Source organism: Leucoraja erinacea, chromosome 26 (genome assembly GCF_028641065.1).
Source record: "Leucoraja erinacea ecotype New England chromosome 26, Leri_hhj_1, whole genome shotgun sequence".
In the NCBI taxonomy this organism is placed as follows: Eukaryota; Metazoa; Chordata; class Chondrichthyes; order Rajiformes; family Rajidae; genus Leucoraja; species Leucoraja erinaceus.
This window is the reverse complement of record NC_073402.1, coordinates 10,830,315-10,851,876: the sequence shown is the minus strand read 5'-3', so window position 1 is coordinate 10,851,876 and position 21,562 is coordinate 10,830,315. Positions and strand designations below refer to the sequence as shown.

The 21,562-nt window shown below is 48.0% G+C and overlaps 1 protein-coding gene across 5 annotated transcripts in view; it reads left to right on the top strand.

Annotated features, from left to right (window-relative positions):
• Window positions 1-21,562, top strand: part of LOC129709656 (adhesion G protein-coupled receptor B2-like) — a 545,832-nt gene that overhangs the window by 65,862 nt on the left and 458,408 nt on the right. For all 5 annotated transcript variants that reach the window (XM_055656140.1, XM_055656141.1, XM_055656145.1 and 2 more), the window contains exon 2: window positions 1,277-2,009. In XM_055656140.1, coding sequence (XP_055512115.1) covers window positions 1,292-2,009 — 718 coding nt within the window. In that variant the 5' untranslated portion in view covers window positions 1,277-1,291. The remainder of the gene's footprint in view (window positions 1-1,276; window positions 2,010-21,562) is intronic.

The window sequence follows — 21,562 nt, the reverse complement described above, 5'->3', positions numbered from 1 at the left end:
AAGAAAGATAATGTCTGTTATTACAGATTGTTTGCTACAACTGAATAAGGGATAATTTCTCCAGCTTTTTATCTACCTTCGATTATTCCAGCATCTGCAGTTCTTTCTTAAACAAGGAGGTAAGTATGTACAGTACTAAAAAAAACACAGCCAATAAAAATACACTACACAATAAACAGTTAAGGACATAAAATACACAATATTTTGCAACAGCTCAGTGTCACCACAGCAGAGTTGCTACCTTACAGCGCCAGAGACCTGAGTTTGATCCTGGCCTCGTGTGCTCCCTGTGGCAGCGTGGGTTTCCTCCGGGTGCTCGGGTTTATGCCCGCAGTGTGGAGACGTGCAGGTTTGTGATTTTGTGGGTGTCTATGGGTTGTGTGGGCTCTGTGGGTCGCTGACGGAGCTGCTGCTTCGTGGCTCCAGGGGTGCGGGTCCAATCCTGGCCTCGGTGCTCCCTGTTGCTGTGGGTGCTTCAGGGTGCTCCTGTGCGCTGGTTACTGCACATACTGTGAATTGTCCCTCGTTTGTGGGGTGGAACTGCTGTGCTGGGGCACCCGAGGGTGGAGTTGTGGGGGTAGAGTTGAAGAATGGCTCTGCCGGCGTTTGTGGAAGCCAGATGGGCTGCAGACCTGCACATCTTTACGGGGGGAACCCACATTGTCACAATGTCTTTGTCTTTGCAATGAAAGATAGAACCACGAGTTATGTGAGAGCAAAGATAGAATCACTGCGGTAGTGTGTCGGATAGAACTAGTAGTACAGGTGATCGCTTGTCAGCGTGCACTCTGTTTCCATGCGGCATCTCTAAACTCAACTAAACTAAAATGATTCAAAAATGAAATTCAATTGTATAATTCGCCAATGTATTCAAAACGCTTTTACTAGTACAATAGTAAGGAAAGTAGAAGAAATGGAGCAACACCTATGTAGAGTACCTTCATCTCTAAAACTAAACCAAACCAAGAATCGGTCCACTATAACCAAAATCTTTTTTAAAGAAGTGCATTATTGCGCCGTTTTACTGTACTCTCTACTTTTAGATTGAAAAAAAACATTATCACTGTTACAGGATAAAATTATATATGATCAGGAATAATATTAGTGAGATGCTTAGGGTTTGTCAGAATTGCTAGTCTTTTAAAAACAAGATTGATAACAGGAATACTATTTTCATATATGATGGATAAGTATTATTAATAGGATGTGCAATGCAATGAAAGTATTAGTAAACATATTGTATACATTTTAATATATTCATTCCCTCTCATTTCAGGACACATGACATAGGATGAACACTGCTCATCGCCTGATATTATCTGTGTTGTTGTCCCTTGTTCTACTCACATTGGGGTTTGATGTCAGTGAAAACGTATGTTCCACATTGATATCTGGAATACTGTACAGATCATTCTCTCTTCAAGATGCATTTCCAAAAGCTTTTTCTGGTTGTTCCTGGACTGTTGAAAACCCAGATCCAACAAAATATTCAATTTACTTAAAATTTCACAAAGAGAAACAGATTTGCTCCCATCTCTCTCTGATGGTACTGCAGTTGGATCACTACATTCCGAATCAGACTTGCAGCACATTGGATTATATCGATTATGATGCTATTAATTTATGTGAAACAAGGAATTTATTTACATTTTTACAGTTTGATAAGGATTTTGTACAATTTTGTCTGACTTCGGAATCAGTTTTGAATGAACACATAGGAAAAAATGTAATGGAATTTCAATTATTGGAGGTTATTTTACTGAATAATGAGAATTCCAGCCAGTTTGGCTGTGGAGTATTATGTCATTGGCTTGAGAACTGCTTGAGCAACAGGAATCGTCACGAGCCATGTGGAATTAATTACTCGGGTTGTGGATGCCCCGACATGCATGAAAATGAGTCAGATTCAACCACGGTACTACCTTTCCTCAAGAATGAGTTTGTATCATCAAAATTACTTTCCAGGAATGTGAATGAGTTGAATGTTAAGAGTGGTGCAGCAAAAGTTGGTAAGTATATGTTTATTTTGTGCAATTTTCTGTGAAATAAATTCTATGAAATGAAAGAACTTCTGTAAAAAATGTTCATGTATATTATTGTCTCTATTTTAATTCTTTAGACAATAAACAAGACGTGAGCACAGTGTATGGGCATCATTAAAATGTAAACAATTATCGTACAAACTCATTCATTTCCTATAATTTGTGATCTTTTGCATAATTTAAATTATGGTATCAAAGAAAAGATGAGCAGCCTGTAAGAGTTAAGAATGAAAACAAAACCATATTATTGTGCATGTCATTTTATGTAGTTTATGCCATGGTACAGAGAGTATGAAATTCAAAATATTTGTGATTACTAAATGAGTACTAAATTACAGCTCATTGAGTCTAAACGGTCTGTATTGGTTTATTATTGTCATGTGCACCAAGATACAATGAAAAACTTCAGTGTTTCCAGTCAAATCAGACCACGCATGGGTACAATTATGTCATACACAAGTACAGGTAATGAAAAGTAAGATAAAAAAGACCATGCTGTAGCATTATAGCATTGCAGTTACAGAGAAAGTGCAAATTTTAAAAAGTGCAAGGTCTGGCAATGATGTAGTTTGGGAAATCAGGACTGCACCTTAGCTTATGGGAGGATTGTACAGTAGTCTGATAACTGTAGGGAAGAAATTGTTCTTGAATCTGGTAGTATGTGCTTTTAAGCTTTGTATCTTCTGGGAGAGGAGAGTAGAGAAATGACCAGGATGAAAATGGTCTTTGATTATGTTATTTGCTTTTCCTAGGCTGCGTGGTATAGATGTGCAGGAGCCTAGTTTTTGTGATTAACTTGGTTACATCTAAAACACTGCAATTTCTTGTTGTCTTGGGCAGAGCTGTTATCGAACAAACGTGTTGTTCCCGATGTTGGGGGATTCCAGAACCAGGGGCCACAGTTTAAGAATAAGGGGTAAGCCATTTAGAACGGAAATGAGGAAACACTTTTTCACACAGATAGTTGTATGTCTGTGGAATTCTCTGCCTCAGAGGACGGTGGAGGCCGGTTCTATGGAAATTTCAAGAGAGAGCTCGAAAGGGCTCTTAAAGATAGCGTCAGGGGATATGGGGAGAAGGCAGGAACGGGGTACTGACTGGGGATGATCAGCCATGCTCCTGCACCTATTGTCTATTGTTGTAAATCCCGAAAGGATGCTTGCACCTATTGTCTATTGTTGTAAATCCCGAAAGGATGCTCCCGATGGTACATGCTGCTGAGAATCTTTGGAGGCATGCTGAACTTCGAGTCAAGAGTGTTTTATTGTCATATACGTCCAGAAACGGTCTACTGAGGAAGTAGAGGCATTGGTGTGCGTACTTGGCCATAGCTTCAATACAGTTGGTCCAGGACAAATTGTTGATGATACATATACCTCGGAACTTGAAGAACACTGATGCTGAATGGGGCATATATACCACCTTGTTTTCTGAAGTCAATGACTAGCTCCTATGCATCACTGACATTAAGGGAAAAGTTATCTTGACACGATGGTTACTAAAGGGCCTGTCCCACTTGGCGATTTTTTTCGGCAACTGCCGGCATCATTGACTAACGTATCAGGTCACCAAAAAATTTGCGACATGACGCAGCGTGATAATGTATTGACACGTGGTGTTTTTTCAAGTGTCGACACATTTTTTAGTCGCCGCTGGATTTTGAAATGTACAAAATCTTTTGGCGACACTGATATGGTGCCGGCAGTCGCCAAAAAAATTGCCAAGTGGGACAGGCCCTTAAGCTTCCTGTACTCCGGCTCGTCATTATTTTTGAGATCGGACCCACTACAGCGGTGTCATCTGCAGTCTTTTGAATCATTTACGGGTAAATAGGCTTGAGGCACTATAGCGGTGCTCCGGATCCTATTTGTGCTTGCACACCGAGAAACAGCTGTCACTGTAGATGCAAATCTGCTCATTTTAAGTAAAATCCTCTACATCGTGTATTGCAGCATTTTGAATCTATTTCTGTAATTAATTCTCTAAATTCTCCATTGCTTTTGCAATTTACACCTTTCTGTATCAAGCTGCAACACTAATGTACATTAAATTAGTGAGAATCAACATTGAAGAATTGGTGATACTATCAAGATCTTAAAAAAGAATCAGGAAGTGATATTTGGATAATGTCGAGCCTATGACAATTATTTATGAAAGAAAAAACAAGCTGTTTTGATTTTCTTTTTGTGCACTAAATATTTCCTGCCAGTTCATATTAGCCTTTGGGCATTTTTATTATACCTGGCCAAGGTCTTTTGGATCTAAATTCATGCAGCTGTATGTGCGAATATTCAACTCACGAATATGGTGAAATTGAAATCAGGAATGATGTGATGTGAAAATTTTAAAAACTCAACCTGCAGGCTTCCATCGTTTTAGCACCATCCTCCCAATTAATTGTTCATCTATCATTGTCCTTTTTAAACCCCTTAAAACCTATGGACACTTTCTCCAAAATGTTCTTCTTATTTTTTGGTTTAGTTTAATTTTGAGATACTAATTTTATCCTAAACACTAGGGACAATTTACAGAGGCCAGTTAAACTACAAACCTGCACATGTTTGGAATGTGGGAGGAAACCGAAGCAGCCGGAGGAATCCCATGAGGTCATAGAGAGAACGTACCATCTCCATACAGACAGCACCTGTAGTCGGGAGCGAACCCGTGTCTCTGACATAAAACTACCGGTGCCACCCTATTGACAAATCCTGCACTTGCTCAGCTAAACTCCTAATGTTTAGATTCAGCATTACCCCTTCTCAACTAGGGCTATCTATGTGTGGGCTTTAAAAACTCTGCTGGATATCTATATACATCCTAGACCAAGTGCAGACCCTTCGGGTCTGTTCCCCCAACGTGCAGTTGAGGGGGTGGGGGGGCATTGGGCGTCACACACATTAACCACCCCCACACACACACTAACTACCCCCCCCGCGCACACACTAACTACCCCCCTTGTTAATATATTAATATTATTAATTAGCTCCTTTTACCCCATAATCGCCCTATCTACTGATGCATAGCCCCCAACTCACAGGCTCGTCTAGAGAGGGGGGGGGGTAGAGAGTGAGGGCAGAGAGAGAAGCGAGGTAGGAGAGGGAGAAGGGGGGGGGGGGGGGGGGGGGGGAGAGGGGAGAGGGAGAGGGAGAGAGGGAGAGAGGGAGAGAGAGAGGCTGAGAGGATTTAAGTGGCCTTTCAAGTTTTTTTGGTGGAAGGAGAACGACGAGAGGCAGAGGGGCTTCATAGTTTAACTTATTGTTGGACTGTTGAAACTTTCCTGTGCTTTAAAAATGCCTCCACGAGTGTGAAAAGCTCTGAGATTTCTCTACATTGTCGAGGGAGCGGCTGCCTTTGGCGGACTGCCAAGAGTGCCTGGAGAGCGAGGGTATGGAGATTTTTTTGGTGTCTTTGTCGTGGTTTTGGCACTGATTCTCTGCCCTAAAGTCATTTTGCACAGTGCGGCTGCCTGGCTTAATGTGAAGAAGGTGCTTTTGGTGTCAGCAAGAAAAGGCGAGGGTTTTTATCGGCAGTGGAGTGAATTTGGAGGAGTTTCTACGTTCAGCTGGAGGACTTTGCTTTTTGAGGATTGCTTTGGACTGTGACTGTCCCTGGGAATTGAATTGCTGAGCTGCTGGGGTGCCGGGAGCTGGTTTGTGCCTCTATCCCGGATGGCGATGGCGGGGGCTCGGCCGAAGGCGAGGAGCTACGCAGTAGCGACATCAGCAGCGGAAGCGAGGACATCTGAACATGAGCCTCATGTTGACTTGGACTGGGACAGTTTTGGTATCTCGGTTCAAACTGGGCCCCAGATGTCCAGGGGATCAATTACGAAGGCTATGAATGCCCTTCTTGGTAGGGGGGCTATTGTCTCTTCCGAGCTCGAGAGGGGAAAGGTTGAGATGATATTGAAGACCCGGGAGGATGTGGTCAAAGTGTTGGAGAGGGGGATTTCAGTGGGGGGGGGGTCCATATACAGGTGGACCCATGGGTGTCCAGGGTGAGACCGGTTCTCCTGCGGAGTTGCCCCACATGTATTCCGGATGCGACACTCATTCCACACCTGTCTCAGATTGGGGAGGTGCGGTCTAAGTGCTTTAGGCTCATGCACCCTGGGGGGGACCCGGAGGAAAAAGGGATTTATAGTTTCAAAAGGAGGGTGTTCGTGAAGGTGGGGGGAGGGGGAAGGTGATGAGGGGAGTTTCGAGGTGGAGTGTAGGGGTCTCCCCAGAACCGTGCGTTGGAGTTGGGGAAAGGCACGGTGTCATGCGTGCAGTGGTTATGGACATCTCCGAAAGGAATGTCCTAATCAAGGGGTCGCTGCTAGAACTTCTCGCGCAGCGGCCCAGGAATGCACTGCTGGCCCATCAGGGGGTGCTCGTCAGGTCTCGGAGGGGCGGGGTGGAATCGCTGACCTGGCAGGGGCTGCCGGCTCTGCCTCGGTGATCCGGGGCAGCGGGGATAGCCCTTCTGGGTCTGCAGTTTCAGCCTTGGGGACCCAGGGCAGCAAGGGCCCCCGCCCCCCACATCCTGAACCTGAGGGGGTGGCTGAAGGTGAGACACAGGGTGAGGGGGGAGGGAAGTGGGAGCAGCAGAAGAAGAAGAAGAAGAATAAGCAGATAAAGACCACCCAAGCGAGTCAAAAGCAGGCGGGTGTGCTACTGCCGAGTGCGGAGATCACCCAAGGGGCGCCTGTCAGCTCCGGGGGGGTCCAGAGTGAAACTGCCGTGGCCCAGCAAGGAGCTGAGGTGGCTCTGAAGGGGGTAGGGAAGGCAAAACGCGCGGGTGGTAAAGAGGCGGGGGGTAGTGTGGAGGAGGAAGGCCCTCTCCTTATGGAGGTTACCACACCGCCGCATGCTAGTGGGATAAAAAGGAGGATTGGGCCTGGTGAGGAAGAGCAGGGACGTGAGTCCAAAGTTAGGGGGGTGGAGTTTTCCAGATCTTCCACCACCGATGTGGTTGGAGGTCAGGAAATGACGTCGTCTGGGTTGGAGGTTGAGCATCCACCTCAGGGATCTCTCGAGGGTACCACAGGGTCAGGTGATGGGGTAGACCCCTCTGGAGTTGTGTCCTCTGGGCGGGGGGATGTCCTTTTGTCTCAGGGGCCCTCCGAGGGGGGGATCTCATCGTGTGTTGATCTTGGCTCCCCTGGGGGTGTGTCTTCTGGGTCGGAGGAGGTCCCCTCGTTTCAGAGGCCTACTGAGGGTGTTAGCACGCAGGAGGGTGGGGTAAGCTCCCCTGGTAGTGCGGACCCTGAGACGGGGGATGAGCAGAGTCAGACCAAGGGGGGGGGGGGGGGGGGGGGGGGGGGGGGGGAGTGGTGTTCCAATCAGTGCTCAATTTGAGAGCCAATGGTGGTTCTGAGGTGTGTATTGTATTGCCGGCTGATTTAGCAGGGGAGGGGGAAAAATCTAGTGGAGAGCCTCTGGGTGTTGCCAGTGGAGGGGGTGCTTTCGGTGCTGTGGAGGTCGGAGTTACTTCAGGCAGCGACCTTCTTTCAGATTCTGGGGGTGCCAGTTTACCACAGACCCTGGGGGTGCCTCTTATTTTCTCTTCCCCAGGCCCAGATATAGAGGGTGAGGACAGAGCGCAGGAGCCCAGCCAGTCAGTGGGCTGCGTGATGTGGAGAGGGGCTTCGGGACCCTTCCCCGGCATTGATCCTGGGGGTGGTATCATGCCGGAGGAGAGGGAGAGTGGAGGGGCCGATTTGTGTGGAGGGTTGGCGAAATTCCAGAGAGCTCTGGTTTTTCGAATTCTGAAAATGACCTTGGGGATGCTGAGCGTGTTGTGTCAGGTGCGAGTAACTTGGACGACAGCCCAGAATCCAAGGCTGGGTCTCATGAAAGTGTTATCTGTGAAGTGAGGGAATTTTTAAAAACAAGCCGCACTAATAGAACAAGGTTAGAGGCGGCTAAGAGACGGTGGGCTGATCTGTCGTCCTTAGTTAAAACTCTCGAGGCTATCCTTGCGACCAAGGATAGTGATCTTCTTGGCTCTGAGCAGTGTCAGTTTAGGGACTTTTTGGAGTTCCTAAAAAGAGAGGGGGCTACAGAGCCCAGGAGGAGAAGTATGAGGATTTCAATTTAATGTACCAGTGCATTCACGTTAGCTACCCTAAACTTAAACGGGAGTAGAGCGAGTTTTCGCAGGTTCCAGCTTTTATCGGTCCTTAGGGAGGGGAAATTTGCAGTGTGTTTTCTGCAGGAGACGCATACTGTTGTCAAGGATGAACCCACTTGGAGGTTGGAGTGGGAAGGAGAGGTCTATATGAGTCATCTTAGCTCAAATTCGAGTGGGGTGGCCATTCTGTTGGCTCAGAATTTCCTGCCCAATATTATAAAAGTGCAAGAAGTTGTGCCAGGACGTTTGCTCCATCTGGCCGTGAGCCTGGATGGCATGCCGTTGCATTTCATTAACGTGTATGCCCCCAGCTCTGGCACGATGCAGGCCGGCCTAATTCAGGAAGTGAATGCTCTGTTGAGCACTATTGATCGGGGAGAGTGTGTCTTCCTTGGGGGGGACTTTAACTGCACACTTGAGGTGCGAGATCGTTCTGGTACTCAGTGTGCTCCTGCTGTAGCAAAGAAGCTGAGAGGGTTGATTGATTCTTTTGAGTTGGTTGATGCGTGGCGGGACCTCAACCCAGACTCCACTGCTTTTTCGCGGAGGTCTGAGGGCGGTGGTTCCCGCATTGATCGAATATATATCTCCCGAGCGTTTGTTTCCCGTGTCTCAGCGGCCTCAATGCAGCTGGTGCCATGCTCGGACCACTGTCTGGTGCGTGTGGATTTTAATCCAGCACGCGTTCGGGCTGGGTCTGCGTACTGGCACTTTAATAACCGGCTGCTGGAGGATCGGTGTTTCCGGGAGTCATTCACTCGGTTTTGGGTGCGGTGGAGAGAGAGGCAGAGATGCTTCTCTTCCCTAAGGCAGTGGTGGGATGTGGGGAAAAGCTCGCATCCGTATTTTTTGTAAGGAATACACGTGGGGGTCGACCGGGCGGCGGGACTCAGCGGTTGAGAAGCTTGAGAGGGAGCTGATGGACGCAGAGTCTCGCCTGGGTCAGGCTGGAGGTGACTCTTGCGAATGGGGTGTGTTTCATGAGAAGAAGGAAGCCTTGAGGAACCTGCAACTTGAGCGGTCCCGAGGCGCTTACGTGAGGGCGCGGGTCCAGATGCTGCACGATCTGGATCGAGCATCGCCTTTCTTTTTCTCTCTGGAGAAAGGGCGGGGAGCCCGCAAGCAGCTCGTGGAGCTGCTCGCAGATGATGGCTCCTCTGTCACAGATCCGGAGAGGATTAGTGCCTTGGTCAGGTCCTTTTATGGTTCCCTGTTCTCCGCAGGTGGAGTCAGCGGGGAAGCTCAGCAGGACCTGTGGGAGAGTCTACCGGTTATAGATAGGGAGGTGGCCGATCTTCTTGATGGCCCTTTATCTTTGGAGGAGTTGACTTGTGCACTGCATCAGCTCAGGAGGGGTAAGTCCCCCGGGCTGGATGGGCTGACGGTAGAGTTTGTAAGAGCCTTCTGGGGTATCCTGGGGGGTGATTACATGTTGGTTCTGGGGGAGAGCCTGGCGACAGGGGAGATGCCCCTTTCGTGGCGTCGAGCAGTGGTTGTCCTGCTGCCCAAGAAGGGGGAACTCCGCCTGCTGAAAAACTGGCGCCCGGTCTCTCTCCTATGCACAGAGTATAAAGTATTTGCACGGGCGATGGCAAATCGCCTGGGCTCTGTGCTGTCTCAGCTGATTCACCATGACCAGTCTTACACAGTCCCTGGTCGGTCCATTCAGGATAACATCCACCTGGTTAGGGACCTGATTCATCTAGCACAGGGAACTGGTCAGTCAGCTGCGTTTCTGTCTCTTGATCAGGAGAAGGCTTTTGATAGGGTAGAGCATGAATACCTGTTCGGAACGTTGCAAGCGTTTGGATTTGGACCGCATTTTGTGGCCCGGGTCCGCCTCTTGTATGCTGCAGCGGAGTGCCTTGTGAAGGTTAATGGTGCGTTGTTGGTTCCCTTTCATTTTGGGAGGGGGGGTCCGTCAGGGGTGCCCCATGTCAGGTCAGTTGTACTCGGTCTGTGTGGAGCCATTCCTGTGTCTTCTTCGGAGGAGGTTGACAGGCCTGGCCCTACCGGGCCCAGGGGTGGAGTTGGTTCTTTCGGCCTATGCCGATGATGTACTACTTATGTTCACCGATCCTGGTGACCTGCGGAGGATGCGTGATTGCCAGAAGATTTTCTCGGATGCATCTTCTGCCAGGATTAATTGGAGCAAGTGCTCTGGACTTTTAGTGGGTCAGTGGCAGGTGGACTCCCTGCCAGAGGAGATGGCAATGTTTGCGTGGAGCACCACGCACCTCCTCTATCTGGGGGTGTACCTGAGTCCCACTGAGGATGCTTGGCCGGCAAATTGGCAGGAGTTGGAGACGAAAGTGGTTGCCAGGCTGGGGCGCTGGTCAGGCCTGCTTGGAGTTCTTTCTTTTCAGGGGAGGGTGTTGGTCATAAACCAGCTGGTGGCCTCCATGTTATGGTACCGGCTGGCTACTCTTGTCCCACCTCCCATTTTTGTAAATGCTTTACAGATGAAGCTGGTGGACTTCTTTTGGGGAAATAGGAAGCACTGGGTTTCCGCAGCTGTCCTGAGCCTCCCGTTAGAGGAGGGCGGCCAGTCCTTGGTATGCGTGCGTACCCAGGTGGCGGCTCTCCGCCTCAGGACTCTGAGGAGGTATATGTATATAGAGAACCCCCCCCAGATGGCACGTTTTGGCCACGTATTTTTTCCGACGGGGTCGTTGTCTAAGGGGGGTCTCGCGGCTCCCGGTGGCGGGCATCAGTCGACCTGCCCTAAGGGGCTTGCCTGTTTTCTACCGGGATGTGTTAAGAGTGAGGAATCTGGTTGTTTTCAGCCAGCGTGTTGCTCCACGAGGGGAGGGGGATGTTGCGGCTGCGGGAGTGGCCGGTCCTCAACAAATCATGGCGGGTGTCGAGGAGAGGCGTGCGCCCAGAGTGGTTTTAAATGAGCCCTTACCCGCTCCGTCAGATCTGCTCATTGGGCCTCGGTTCCGGGATATATCTCGGGCACCGGTTCCACACAACCTGAGCCGCCTTTCGGAGATGACCAGCATGCCGTTTCGTGACGCGAAGAGACGCTCACTGTATAGAATGTTCCTGCACATTCTGCACCTCCTTGCCTTCGTCTCCCGTCCCGACACACCATGGCGGACGGTGTTACCACCTGAAGGAGGGGAAGGTCCCCAGTGGGGGTCCCTCTACAAGGGAGTTGTCCCCCTATACGTGGGGGACCTGGGGTGGAGAGTGCTGCACAGAGCGGTGGCATGTAACAAACTTTTGAGTCGGTTCACGGACTCGTCCGCTGCCTGTATTTTTTGTGGCGAGGAAGAGACCGTGTTCCACATTTATATGGAGTGTGAGAGGCTACTGCCCCTGTATCAATATCTGAAGGGGTTGTTCCTAAAGTTCTGGTTACATTTTAGTCCTACGATTCTTGTGTTTGGACACAAGGCAGGGTGTGGGGAGAGCCAAGTGGGAGGGTGGGACCTACCTGTCGGTCTACTCCTGGGCCTGGCCAAGATGGCCATACGCGGATCCAGGCAGCAGGCGATGGATGGTCAGGCAAGAGTCGGCTGCCTGCCCCTCTTTCGGGCCTACGTCCGTGCACGTGTGTCCCTGGAGAGGGAACATGCGGTGCTCACGGGGACTTTGGAGGTATTCCGTGGGCGCTGGTCACCGCGTGGGGTTGAGAGTATTGTGAATAATGATTGTAATGTTGTACTATAATGTGTGGGGCACGGGCAGGGGGCGGGCTGGAGTCCTGCAGCGCCTATTGTAGCGGTTCTGGCAACAACCGGCGTTTCTGCTCTGTCTGCGGGAGTGGGCGAGTGGGGTGGAAGGGGGGGGGGGGGGAGGGGAAGGAGAGGAGAGGATGGGGAGAGAGGAAGGAGAGGATGGGGAGAGAGGTGAAGGGGTGGTTGGAGCGGGCGTGCATGAGTCGAGTCGCTCCCCCCTCCCTCCCACTACCCCCCTCCCTTCTCTCTCTGCCCTCACTCTCTACCCCCCCCCCCCCTCTCTAGACGCGCCTGCGTTGGGGGCTATGCGTCGGTATATAGTGCGATTATGGGGTAAAAGGAGCTAATTAATAATATTAATATATTAACAAGGGGGGTAGTTAGCGTGTGCGTGGGGGGTAGTTAGTGTGTGTGTGGGGGTGGTTAATGTGTGTGACACCCAATGCCCGCCCCCCCCCCCCCCCTCAACTGCACGTTGGGGGAACAGACCCAACGGGTCTGCACTTGATCTAGTATGTATATAGAGATCCAGCAGAGCTTTTAAAGCCCACACATAGATAGCCCTAGTTGAGAAGGGGTAATGCTGAATCTAAACATTAGGAGTTTAGCTGAGCAAGTGCAGGATTTGTCAATAGGGTGCCGTTATGGTTGCTGGCCAGCAGGATGCTCCACAGCCGAGCGAGGATGTGGATGGGCGTGGACCCCAAGCAGCAGCCGTTATGGTCGCTGGCCAGCAAGAGAGAGAGAGAGAGACAGAGAGGGCAGAGACAGAGAGAGACAGAGAGACTGCTGGCGGGTGTTGTCCCCGGTCACGGCACCAGCGGCTGTGAAAAATGGTGGCGTCTGTGGAGGCAGAGGCGGGAGTCAGCAGCCGTTATGGTCGCTGGCCAGCAGGAGGCGACAAAATGAGTGAGTGTGGGGGGGGGGTAGGATTATATTAAAAAATGTGTACATAAAAGGAAAACATGTTTTGAGGATCGCGAAACCGGATGTAAAATTGAATGAGCTAGCGACATGGAAAAATGACGGTGTTTAATGACGGAGTGCTGGCGTAGCAGTGAATCAAAGGCCGAATCTGGCACCCATAAATACACCCAGCCAGAAACACACACACACACACACACACACACACACACACACACACACACACACACACACACACAGACACACACACACACACACACACACACACACAGCCACACACAGCCACAGAGTTTTAATATATAATAGATAACTAAAAGTTTCATTTTGTATGTATGTTCCTGAAAATACAGCCTAAACGGTACACGATAGCGCAACAATTTTTGGGGCGCCTTACTCACCATTCGTCTGCTGTGTGCAGCATCAAGTTTTGTGATATTTTAAAAAGTTATTCACTGTATGATATGATATGCCATTTATTGTCACTATACATGTACAGTGAAACTGAAAGCTGCTCGTACTCGGTGCATACATACAATTTAGCACAAAAAACAAGAGACAGAAAAACAAAAAACAGAAGGGAGAAGGGGGGGGGGGGGGGGGGGGGATAGGTGCACAATTTCTGCGGCGCTACATACATATATACATATATACAGATGGAAGTCCGTGGTGTTGGGCAGTGAAGTCAGTGCATGTGTGAATTAGAATTAATAGTAGTTATAATTCTCGGAAAGCAACTATTTCTGAGTCTATTTGGCCTGGATTTGATGCACCTATAGCGCCTTCCAGAGGGCAGCAGGTCGAACAGTCCAAACGCAGGATGGGAGCTGTCTTTGATGATCTTCTTTGCCCTGCTAAGGCAGCGGGAGGTGTAGATGTCCATCAGGGAGGGGAGAGGGCAGCCAATGATCCTCTGCGCTGTCCTAGTTACCCTCTGAAGCCTCTCCCTGTCTGCCATGGTGCAGCTGCCATACCATGCTGTAATGCAGTATGTCAGCAGGCTCTCGATGGACGAGCAGTAGAAGGTCAGCAGCAGGTTAGAGTCCAGGTTGTGCTTCCTGAGGACCCTCAGGAAATGCAGCCGCTGCTGAGCCTTCTTGATGACCGCTGTCGTGTTGTCCGTCCAGGAGATATCAGCAGCGATATGGACGCCGAGAAACCGGAAGGTATTGACCCTCTCCACACACTCGCCGTTGATGTGTAGGGGGGCTAAGTCGGTGCTGTGCCTCCTGAAGTCGACAATGAGCTCTTTTGTTTTCCTGGTGTTCAGAGCCAAATTGCTTTCTGAGCACCAGGTTGTCAACTTCAGGACTTCCTCTCTGTAGGCTGCCTCGTCTCTCTTTGAAATAAGTCCGACTACAGTAGTGTCGTCAGCAAATTTGACGATGCAGTTGTTGTTGTGGGCCGGACTACAGTCGTGGGTGTAGAGACAGTATAAGAGGGGGCTTAGCACACAGCCCTGTGGGGAACCGGTACTCAACCTGCGAGTGGAGGAGAGGTGGGGGCCGAGTCTCACAGTCTGGGGCCGGTTGGTGAGGAAATCCTTTATCCAGGCACATGTGAGAGTGGGGAGGCCGAGAGTGACCAGTTTACCAATGAGAATGTCCGGAATGATTGTATTAAAAGCTGAGCTAAAATCCACAAAGAGCATCCGGACGTAGCTCTGCCCCTGCTCCAGGTGGCTCAGCACAGAGTGGAGAGCTACGGTAATGGCGTCTTCTGTGGATCTGTTTTGGCGATAGGCGAATTGGTGGGGGTCGAAGTCTGGTGGTAGATAGTCCTTGATGTGCTGGAGGACCAATCTCTCGAAGCACTTCGTGATTACCGGAGTGAGGGCCACAGGACGGTAGTCATTAAGGCTGGTGATGGGAGACTTCTTCGGCACAGGGACGATTGTGGCTGATTTTAGGCAGGACGGAATAACTGCCTGGTCCAGGGAGAGGTTGAAAATTCTGGTGAAGATGGCAGTGAGCTGGTGGGCGCACGCTTTGAGCACCTTACCAGGTACTCCATCTGGGCCGGTAGCCTTCTTGGGGTTCACTGCCAGGAGCACCCGTCTGACATCGTGCTCCCTGACAGTGAGTGGAGTAGTACAGGAGCTAGGTGAGGGTGGAAACAGGGCTGTAGCAGGTGAGTGCTGCTGTTGTGATGTTTCAAAGCGGGAGAAGAAGCAATTTAGCTTTTCTGCCAGCGGCGCACTCAGGTCTTCTGACTTTGTGGCACAGCCTCTGTAGTTGGTAATGTCTTGTATGCCCCGCCATACCTCCCGTGTATTATTGCTGGACAAGTGGGACTCTATACTCCTCTTATGGTCCGGCTTGGCTTTTTTAATACCATTTTTCAGATCGGCTCGAGCAGCCCTGTACAGAGCTCTGTCACCTGACCTGAAGGCAGCATCGCGGGCTCTGAGGAGTGTGCGGACCTGGCTGGACATCCAGGGTTTCTGGTTTGGGAAAACCCGTATGTTTTTGTCTACAGTCACATTTCCGATGCAGAACTTGATATAGTCCAGCACCGATTCTGTGAGAGTTTCCAGATCCTGGTGTTCGAATATGTCCCAGTTTGTCTGTGTAAAGCAGTCCTGTAGATTGGAGAGTGCATTTTCAGGCCAGGTTGTATCAGATCTTATGGTGGGCCTGGCACTGTGTCTGAGGGGGGTGTAGGCTGGAGAGAGCAGGAGGGAGAGATGATCTGACTGGCCGAGTTGGGGGAGGGGGATGGCTCTATACGCGTGCTTGATATTGGTGTAGACATGATCCAGCGTGTTCACCCCTCTAGTAGAACACTTGACATGTTGATAGAATTTCGGCAGTACAGTCTTCAAGTTGGCCTTATTAAAGTCCCCTGCGATTATGTGAACACCTTCGGGGTGGTCCCGCTGCTGTTCGTTAATGGTGTTCAGCAGGAGAGAGAGCGCCTTGTTTACATTGGCGTCAGGTGGAATATACACAGCCGTGACAATCACGACTGTTAGTTCTCTCGGTAGAAAAAAAGGCCGGCATCTTACAGACATGTACTCGAGGTCAGGGGAACAATGATTGTCTATGATTATCCCGTTGTTGCACCAATTCTCATGCACGTATATACAGAGACCCCCTCCCCTGCTCTTACCGGAGTCCATAGTCCTGTCCCCGCGGAGCAGAAAGCGTCCTGCTAGCTGCATGCTAGCATCATGTATCCCCGGGTGAAGCCAGGTTTCGGTGATGATCATAACACAGCAGTCGCGGACATATCGATTTCCAGCGAGTTGTGCTTCCAGGTCATCCATTTTGTGAACCAGGGATCTGGCGTTGGAGAGATACAGGCTCGGTAGAGGTGGCTTGTGTGGTCGATTCCTTAGCCTTAGCAAAGCACCGGACCTGCGGCCTCGCTTCTGCTTCCTCTCCCTCCTCCGTCTGCGCCGCCTCCTAGACCCGACAACAATCCACGGGGACCCCGGTGGTCTTGCTATGTCGCCCGGGATGTTATACTTGCGATGGAAGACACCCGAAACCGCAGTCTGGCGCTGGTCACCGATATCACCGATACCCACGAGGTTCTGTCGGGTGTAGTGGGTTTGGCGGATGTTCGCAGAACCGACAGCAAAGACGTACACGGACAACACAACGTACACAAACAACAAAAAAGAGCACCGAGACAGAGAGCCATGAGCCGCTGCGACCGTGCGTGCCGCCATCTTGGATCCTCTGCCCGCCATCTTGGATCCTCTGTATAAACTTTAATTAACTTTATACTGTGAACGAGACAAGTTTCAATGTGGCAGTCGTGCCTGCGCCGTGCTCTTCCTCTTGCCGGGCCGTCAGCTGTGCTTGTGCAGTTGGGGGAGGGTTGCCGGGCCCGGCTGCGTGCCCAGGAGGAATGAAGAGTCGGAATTTGAAATAGCGGAATGTCTCGAGAATCTCTGGCGTCACAACGTGGACCCAACGGGTTCGCTGGTCGTCCAGTGCATAACTAAAACTCTCATCTTGTATGTATGTATGCATGTATGTTCCCGAAATATAGCCAAAATGATACATGATCGCGCAACAATTTTAGGGGTACCTTACCATTCACCTGTGGTGTGCAGTATCAAGTTTTGTTATATTTTAAAAAGTAAATCACTTTATAAACTTTAATGAACTTTATTCTGTGAATGGAACAAGTTTCAACATGGCAGCTGCGCCTGCGCAGTGCGCTCCCACTGGCCAGGTCCATCATCCGCACCTGCGCAGTTGGCGGAGGGTTACCGGGCTCGGCGGCGGCTGGCACAGAAGGAATGAAGAGACGGAATTTGAAATAACTGAACATCTCGAGGATCTCTGGCGTCACAACGGGGACCCAACTGGTCCACGGGTCGTCTAATACATAATAAATTTCACACCCTCCATGCGTTTTCACAATAAATAGATTCCATTTAGTATTCAAATCACCAATTATTTCCCAATTACTTTTGCACTTCTCTGTGATTTGCTCTACTATCTCCTGCTGACTATTTTGCTCCTGCTATAGTGTAAATAGTCCCATTAAGGGACAGAAGTTTAGGGGTAATATGAGGGGGAACTTCTTTACGCAGAGAGTGGTAGCGGTGTGGAATGAGCTTCCAGTGGAAGTGATGGAGGCAGATTCATTGGTATCATTTAAAAATAAATTGGATAGGCATATGGATGAGAAGGGAATGGAGGGTTATGGTATGAGTGCAGGCAGGTGGGACTAAGGGGAAAAAAAAATTGTTTGGCACGGTCTTGTAGGGCCGAGATGGCCTGTTTCCGTGCTGTAATTGTTATATGGTTATATGGTTATAAATCAGAAAAGTTATTCCCTTTTCATTACTAAGGTTCAATCATACAGCCTTGTGTGGAATCTTCAAGGATGTGCTCCCTCATATTCATAGTAATAAACTGTTTGTTGCATAATGCATCAAACAGTTCCTTGTCCTGAAGCAGTGACTTGCCTGTTCTGTTCATCAGTGATCAACATCTTCCCGATTGCAGCAATATCACAATTTCCATATGTTAATCCTTGCCTTTGGTTCATTAGCCCTATTTGTAAAATACTTTGCATTAAAATAGATATATTCCAGCCTTACATTCCTTCCAGATGCATGGAAATGTAGTTTTCATTTGTCCACTATATATCTGATTTTCCCAGCTGACTGGACTGACTTAGTTTTACTTCTATATTTGCCTGTTCCTTATGGTACCTCTACTTTCACATTGTCCCTCATCTTGTCCTTGGATAGCTCAAAGGAACCCTGGATGCCAAAGGGTTGGTTGAATTTTTTTTTTTTTTATGACATGTTGGGAGAATTGAAAACAGGTGAAGAAGCTCTACAGCAGTAAAATAGTGAGGTACTAAAAATGTAATTCAGTGATTGAAAAGGGGATGCAATATAAGTAAGTTTAAGGAAAACCCCCAAAGCAATTTATATTAAGGGTGAGAGTATAACCAGGTACCCATTTGAACTCAAGGTGGCAATCTATGCATGGAGCCAGAGAATGTTAGTAGTCCTAAATAAATCTGTTTCAACTGTGTTCATGGACAAGAATGGACATTGCAATTGAAACAGCTAACTGACCTTGTGTCACCATAATGGGCCTGTCCCACTTAGGCGATTTTTCAGGCTACTGCCGGTGACTGTCAAGTTACTTGTACCTCCTTCTACCTCCTGGCAACCCACTAGGACCTCCTGGCGACCCACCTACCACACAACAATTCTTGCTACTCTCCATAGCGGCCTCATTCTAGTCGGCGCTAATTTTTTAACCTGTTGAAAGATTTGCGGCGACCATAATGAGGCCACGACTAGTTCCCAGAATGTGGGAACACCTCATGACCATGAAGGCGACTCCCCGCAACCATCCGCGAACATGTGACGACTGCATAGTCTCCTGCAGTCGCCTAAAAAAGTTTCCTCAGTGGGACAGGCCCATTACACTTTAGCTTTTTGACTGGAATATAATCGCACCACCACATAGTTACTTATGATGGGTAAAATTCTCTAAAATGCTTAGATGCCATTTTTTTGACACAGCAAGTTAACATGTATGTTTGGATGCAAGTTTTCGCATTCTCAACAGTTTGGCTGATTTTTTTTTTTAGTGTACAGTCCATGTAAAAGTCTTTTATGTGAGACATGGCCCAGAAAAGTAGCAACATTGCGAAGCAAATCTGTTATTTAACAAAACAATAAACGTCCTAATTCTGTGTCACCTTGCTCTGGCTTCTTGTCTTAATCTTATCATTTTCAACCATTTCCAACAACTTTAGATTAAAGTAATTTTCCATTTACTGCATGTCGCCTTTAAACAAGACATCTTTCAGTTTCTGTAGTGTGATGATTGTTCAATGTGCCATATGGTTCTGGCCCAATCACTGAAGACTATTATTATTTTATGCTCATATCCCATCAGTTCACTGGCAGATGGGTTGAATAAGTGATCAAGGCTAGCAGGGAAAAGGTGCCAAAAGGGTGTCAGTGGTGGAACTCGGTGGAAAGGAACAGGCAGAGATGAAAAAAAGGGAAGGACCAAGGCGACTGGTGATGGGAGATTGTGGGAGAAATGGGTGCGCAATGGGTGTGGGAAAGGAGAAACAGTTTAACAAATATCACCTGTCGGCCATTCTCTCCAAAGATGCTGCCTGGCCCACTGATTTCCTCCAGCAATTAATTGTTCAAGAATCCAGCATCTGTAGATTGTAATACGACGTTATATGACTACCTTATTCAACAGGTTCTCAGTACATCCATGTGTTTAGGGGATACCGCAGAGGTAAGATGTCGCCTGAGAGACTGGGGAGCCATATGTGAGAAATATAAATACATTAATCACCTTCATGTTCTGTTTTGGCATTGAGTGCATTCTGGATCAGTTTCATATTACTCTTGCTCCTTTGCAGACCAAATTGACAACATATGAGGCTAAGGATATGCCATTAGTATGCTGGCAGATCCATGTTATGAAGACACGTTCATGACACAGATAAACTTATTTGAAAGCCATGCATGAAGCTTACAGATGTGGACGTTCTTTCGAGGGACTTTTACTTTTATTTCATCTGACATCAGTCCTCTTGCTAGAATTGAACATTTTCACACTCTCCATTATTATATAGAATCATAGACATCCCATGCACAAAGCGTGGCTAATTAATGAAGTATGCATTCCTTCGGTTCTGGATTTTAGTTCTACTGCGCTGAGAAGAACATAGGGAACTTGCATCTCTCTATATAGATTCTGAACAATAGATTCATCACTGAAGCATTCCTTTTGCATGAGTTACAATAGCTTATGAGAAAGTGATGAAGAGCATAGAAAGTAAGGGCCAGGTGCTGTTTAAATTTACATGTGCTTGGTGCGATAATTTGGAGCATCTCAGCAAGGCATAGGAAATGGGAAGGTTTCCTGGGTACTTAAAGCACAATGTGTAGTTCAATCAGCAAATATGCTCTCTATATCTGGCTTGATTAGATCATTGACTTTCTTCTGACTTTACAACCAAGATCTGGCACGACTCTGTTACCTCCTAACTTGGCTTTAATTTCTGCACAATATATTTAAATATGGCATTTTCTGAAATTATCGCTGAATGTAACTAGGAATGGAGTATGCCCCTTTAGCCCCTTGTTACACCCAGTAATAATTTCAGCATAAGACAGTGCTAGAGTAGCTCAGCAAGTCAGGCAGCATCTAAGGAGAACATGGATAAGTGACTTTGGGTTTGGAAGGTTATTTGATATTTGATGACAGTTATTTGGACAAAGGCGAGACAAAAAGACAGAAGGTTTGAAAAGACGTGAAATGTGAAGCTAGAGGAAGGGATATAGGTGAGACGGAGAGGGGAGAAATAGGTGTGAGTCCTAGTAGAGCACAGGGGAAGGGAGATAGGGAGGGCTACGTAGTAAAACGGGAGAATAAAATGTTCAAACAAATGGGTTGTAAGTAAGATATGAGATGTTGTTCCTTCAGTTTGTGTGTGGTCTCACTCCGGCAATGGAGAAGGCCCAGGACAGAAAGGTCAGTATGGGAATGCGAAGAGGAATTAAAATGGATAGCAATCGGGAAAACCAGCTGACCTTGGCGGACAAGGCGAAATAGTGGCCGCGTCTACATTTGGTCTCCTCGATGTACCTGAGGCCACATTGAGAACTCCAGATGCAGTAGATAAGTTTAGATGAGGTGCATGTGAACCTCTGTCCCACAAAGGACTGCTGATGTCCCTGGATTGAGATGAGGGGGAGATCTAGGATATTTTGTAAACCAGCATCCGCAGTATCATGTTTCTAATAATTTTGGGAAATGCCTTATTTCCAAACATTGTGCAGAACTTGGATGATTAATGCCAGGTAGTCATTGAATTTCATTGTAGTCATTGGATTGTGTGCTTCCCATGTTCTGTGCTGATCAGTTCTAATTTCCATGTGCTTACGAGATAGATTAGATAGATTAGATAGATAGATAGATAGATAGATAGATAGATAGAGATAGATAGATAGATAGATAGATAGATAGATAGATAGATAGATAGATAGATAGATAGATAGATAGATAGATAGATAGATAGATTAGATTAATCCCCTCGGGGAAATCCAGATGTCCAGTAGCCAACACAGTCAGAACGTAAAGCAGACAATACATATAATACAGACAATACATAGAAGCTATAAATACTTAAAAATAATCCAATAAATAATTATTAAAAGTGCAAAGCATCCCCATACAGCTTAACGGTCAGTATTATAAAAACTAATGGCTGGAGGCGTGAAGGATCTCCTGAATCACCCTGTTTTACAGCACAGGCAGAGGAGCCGGTTGTTGT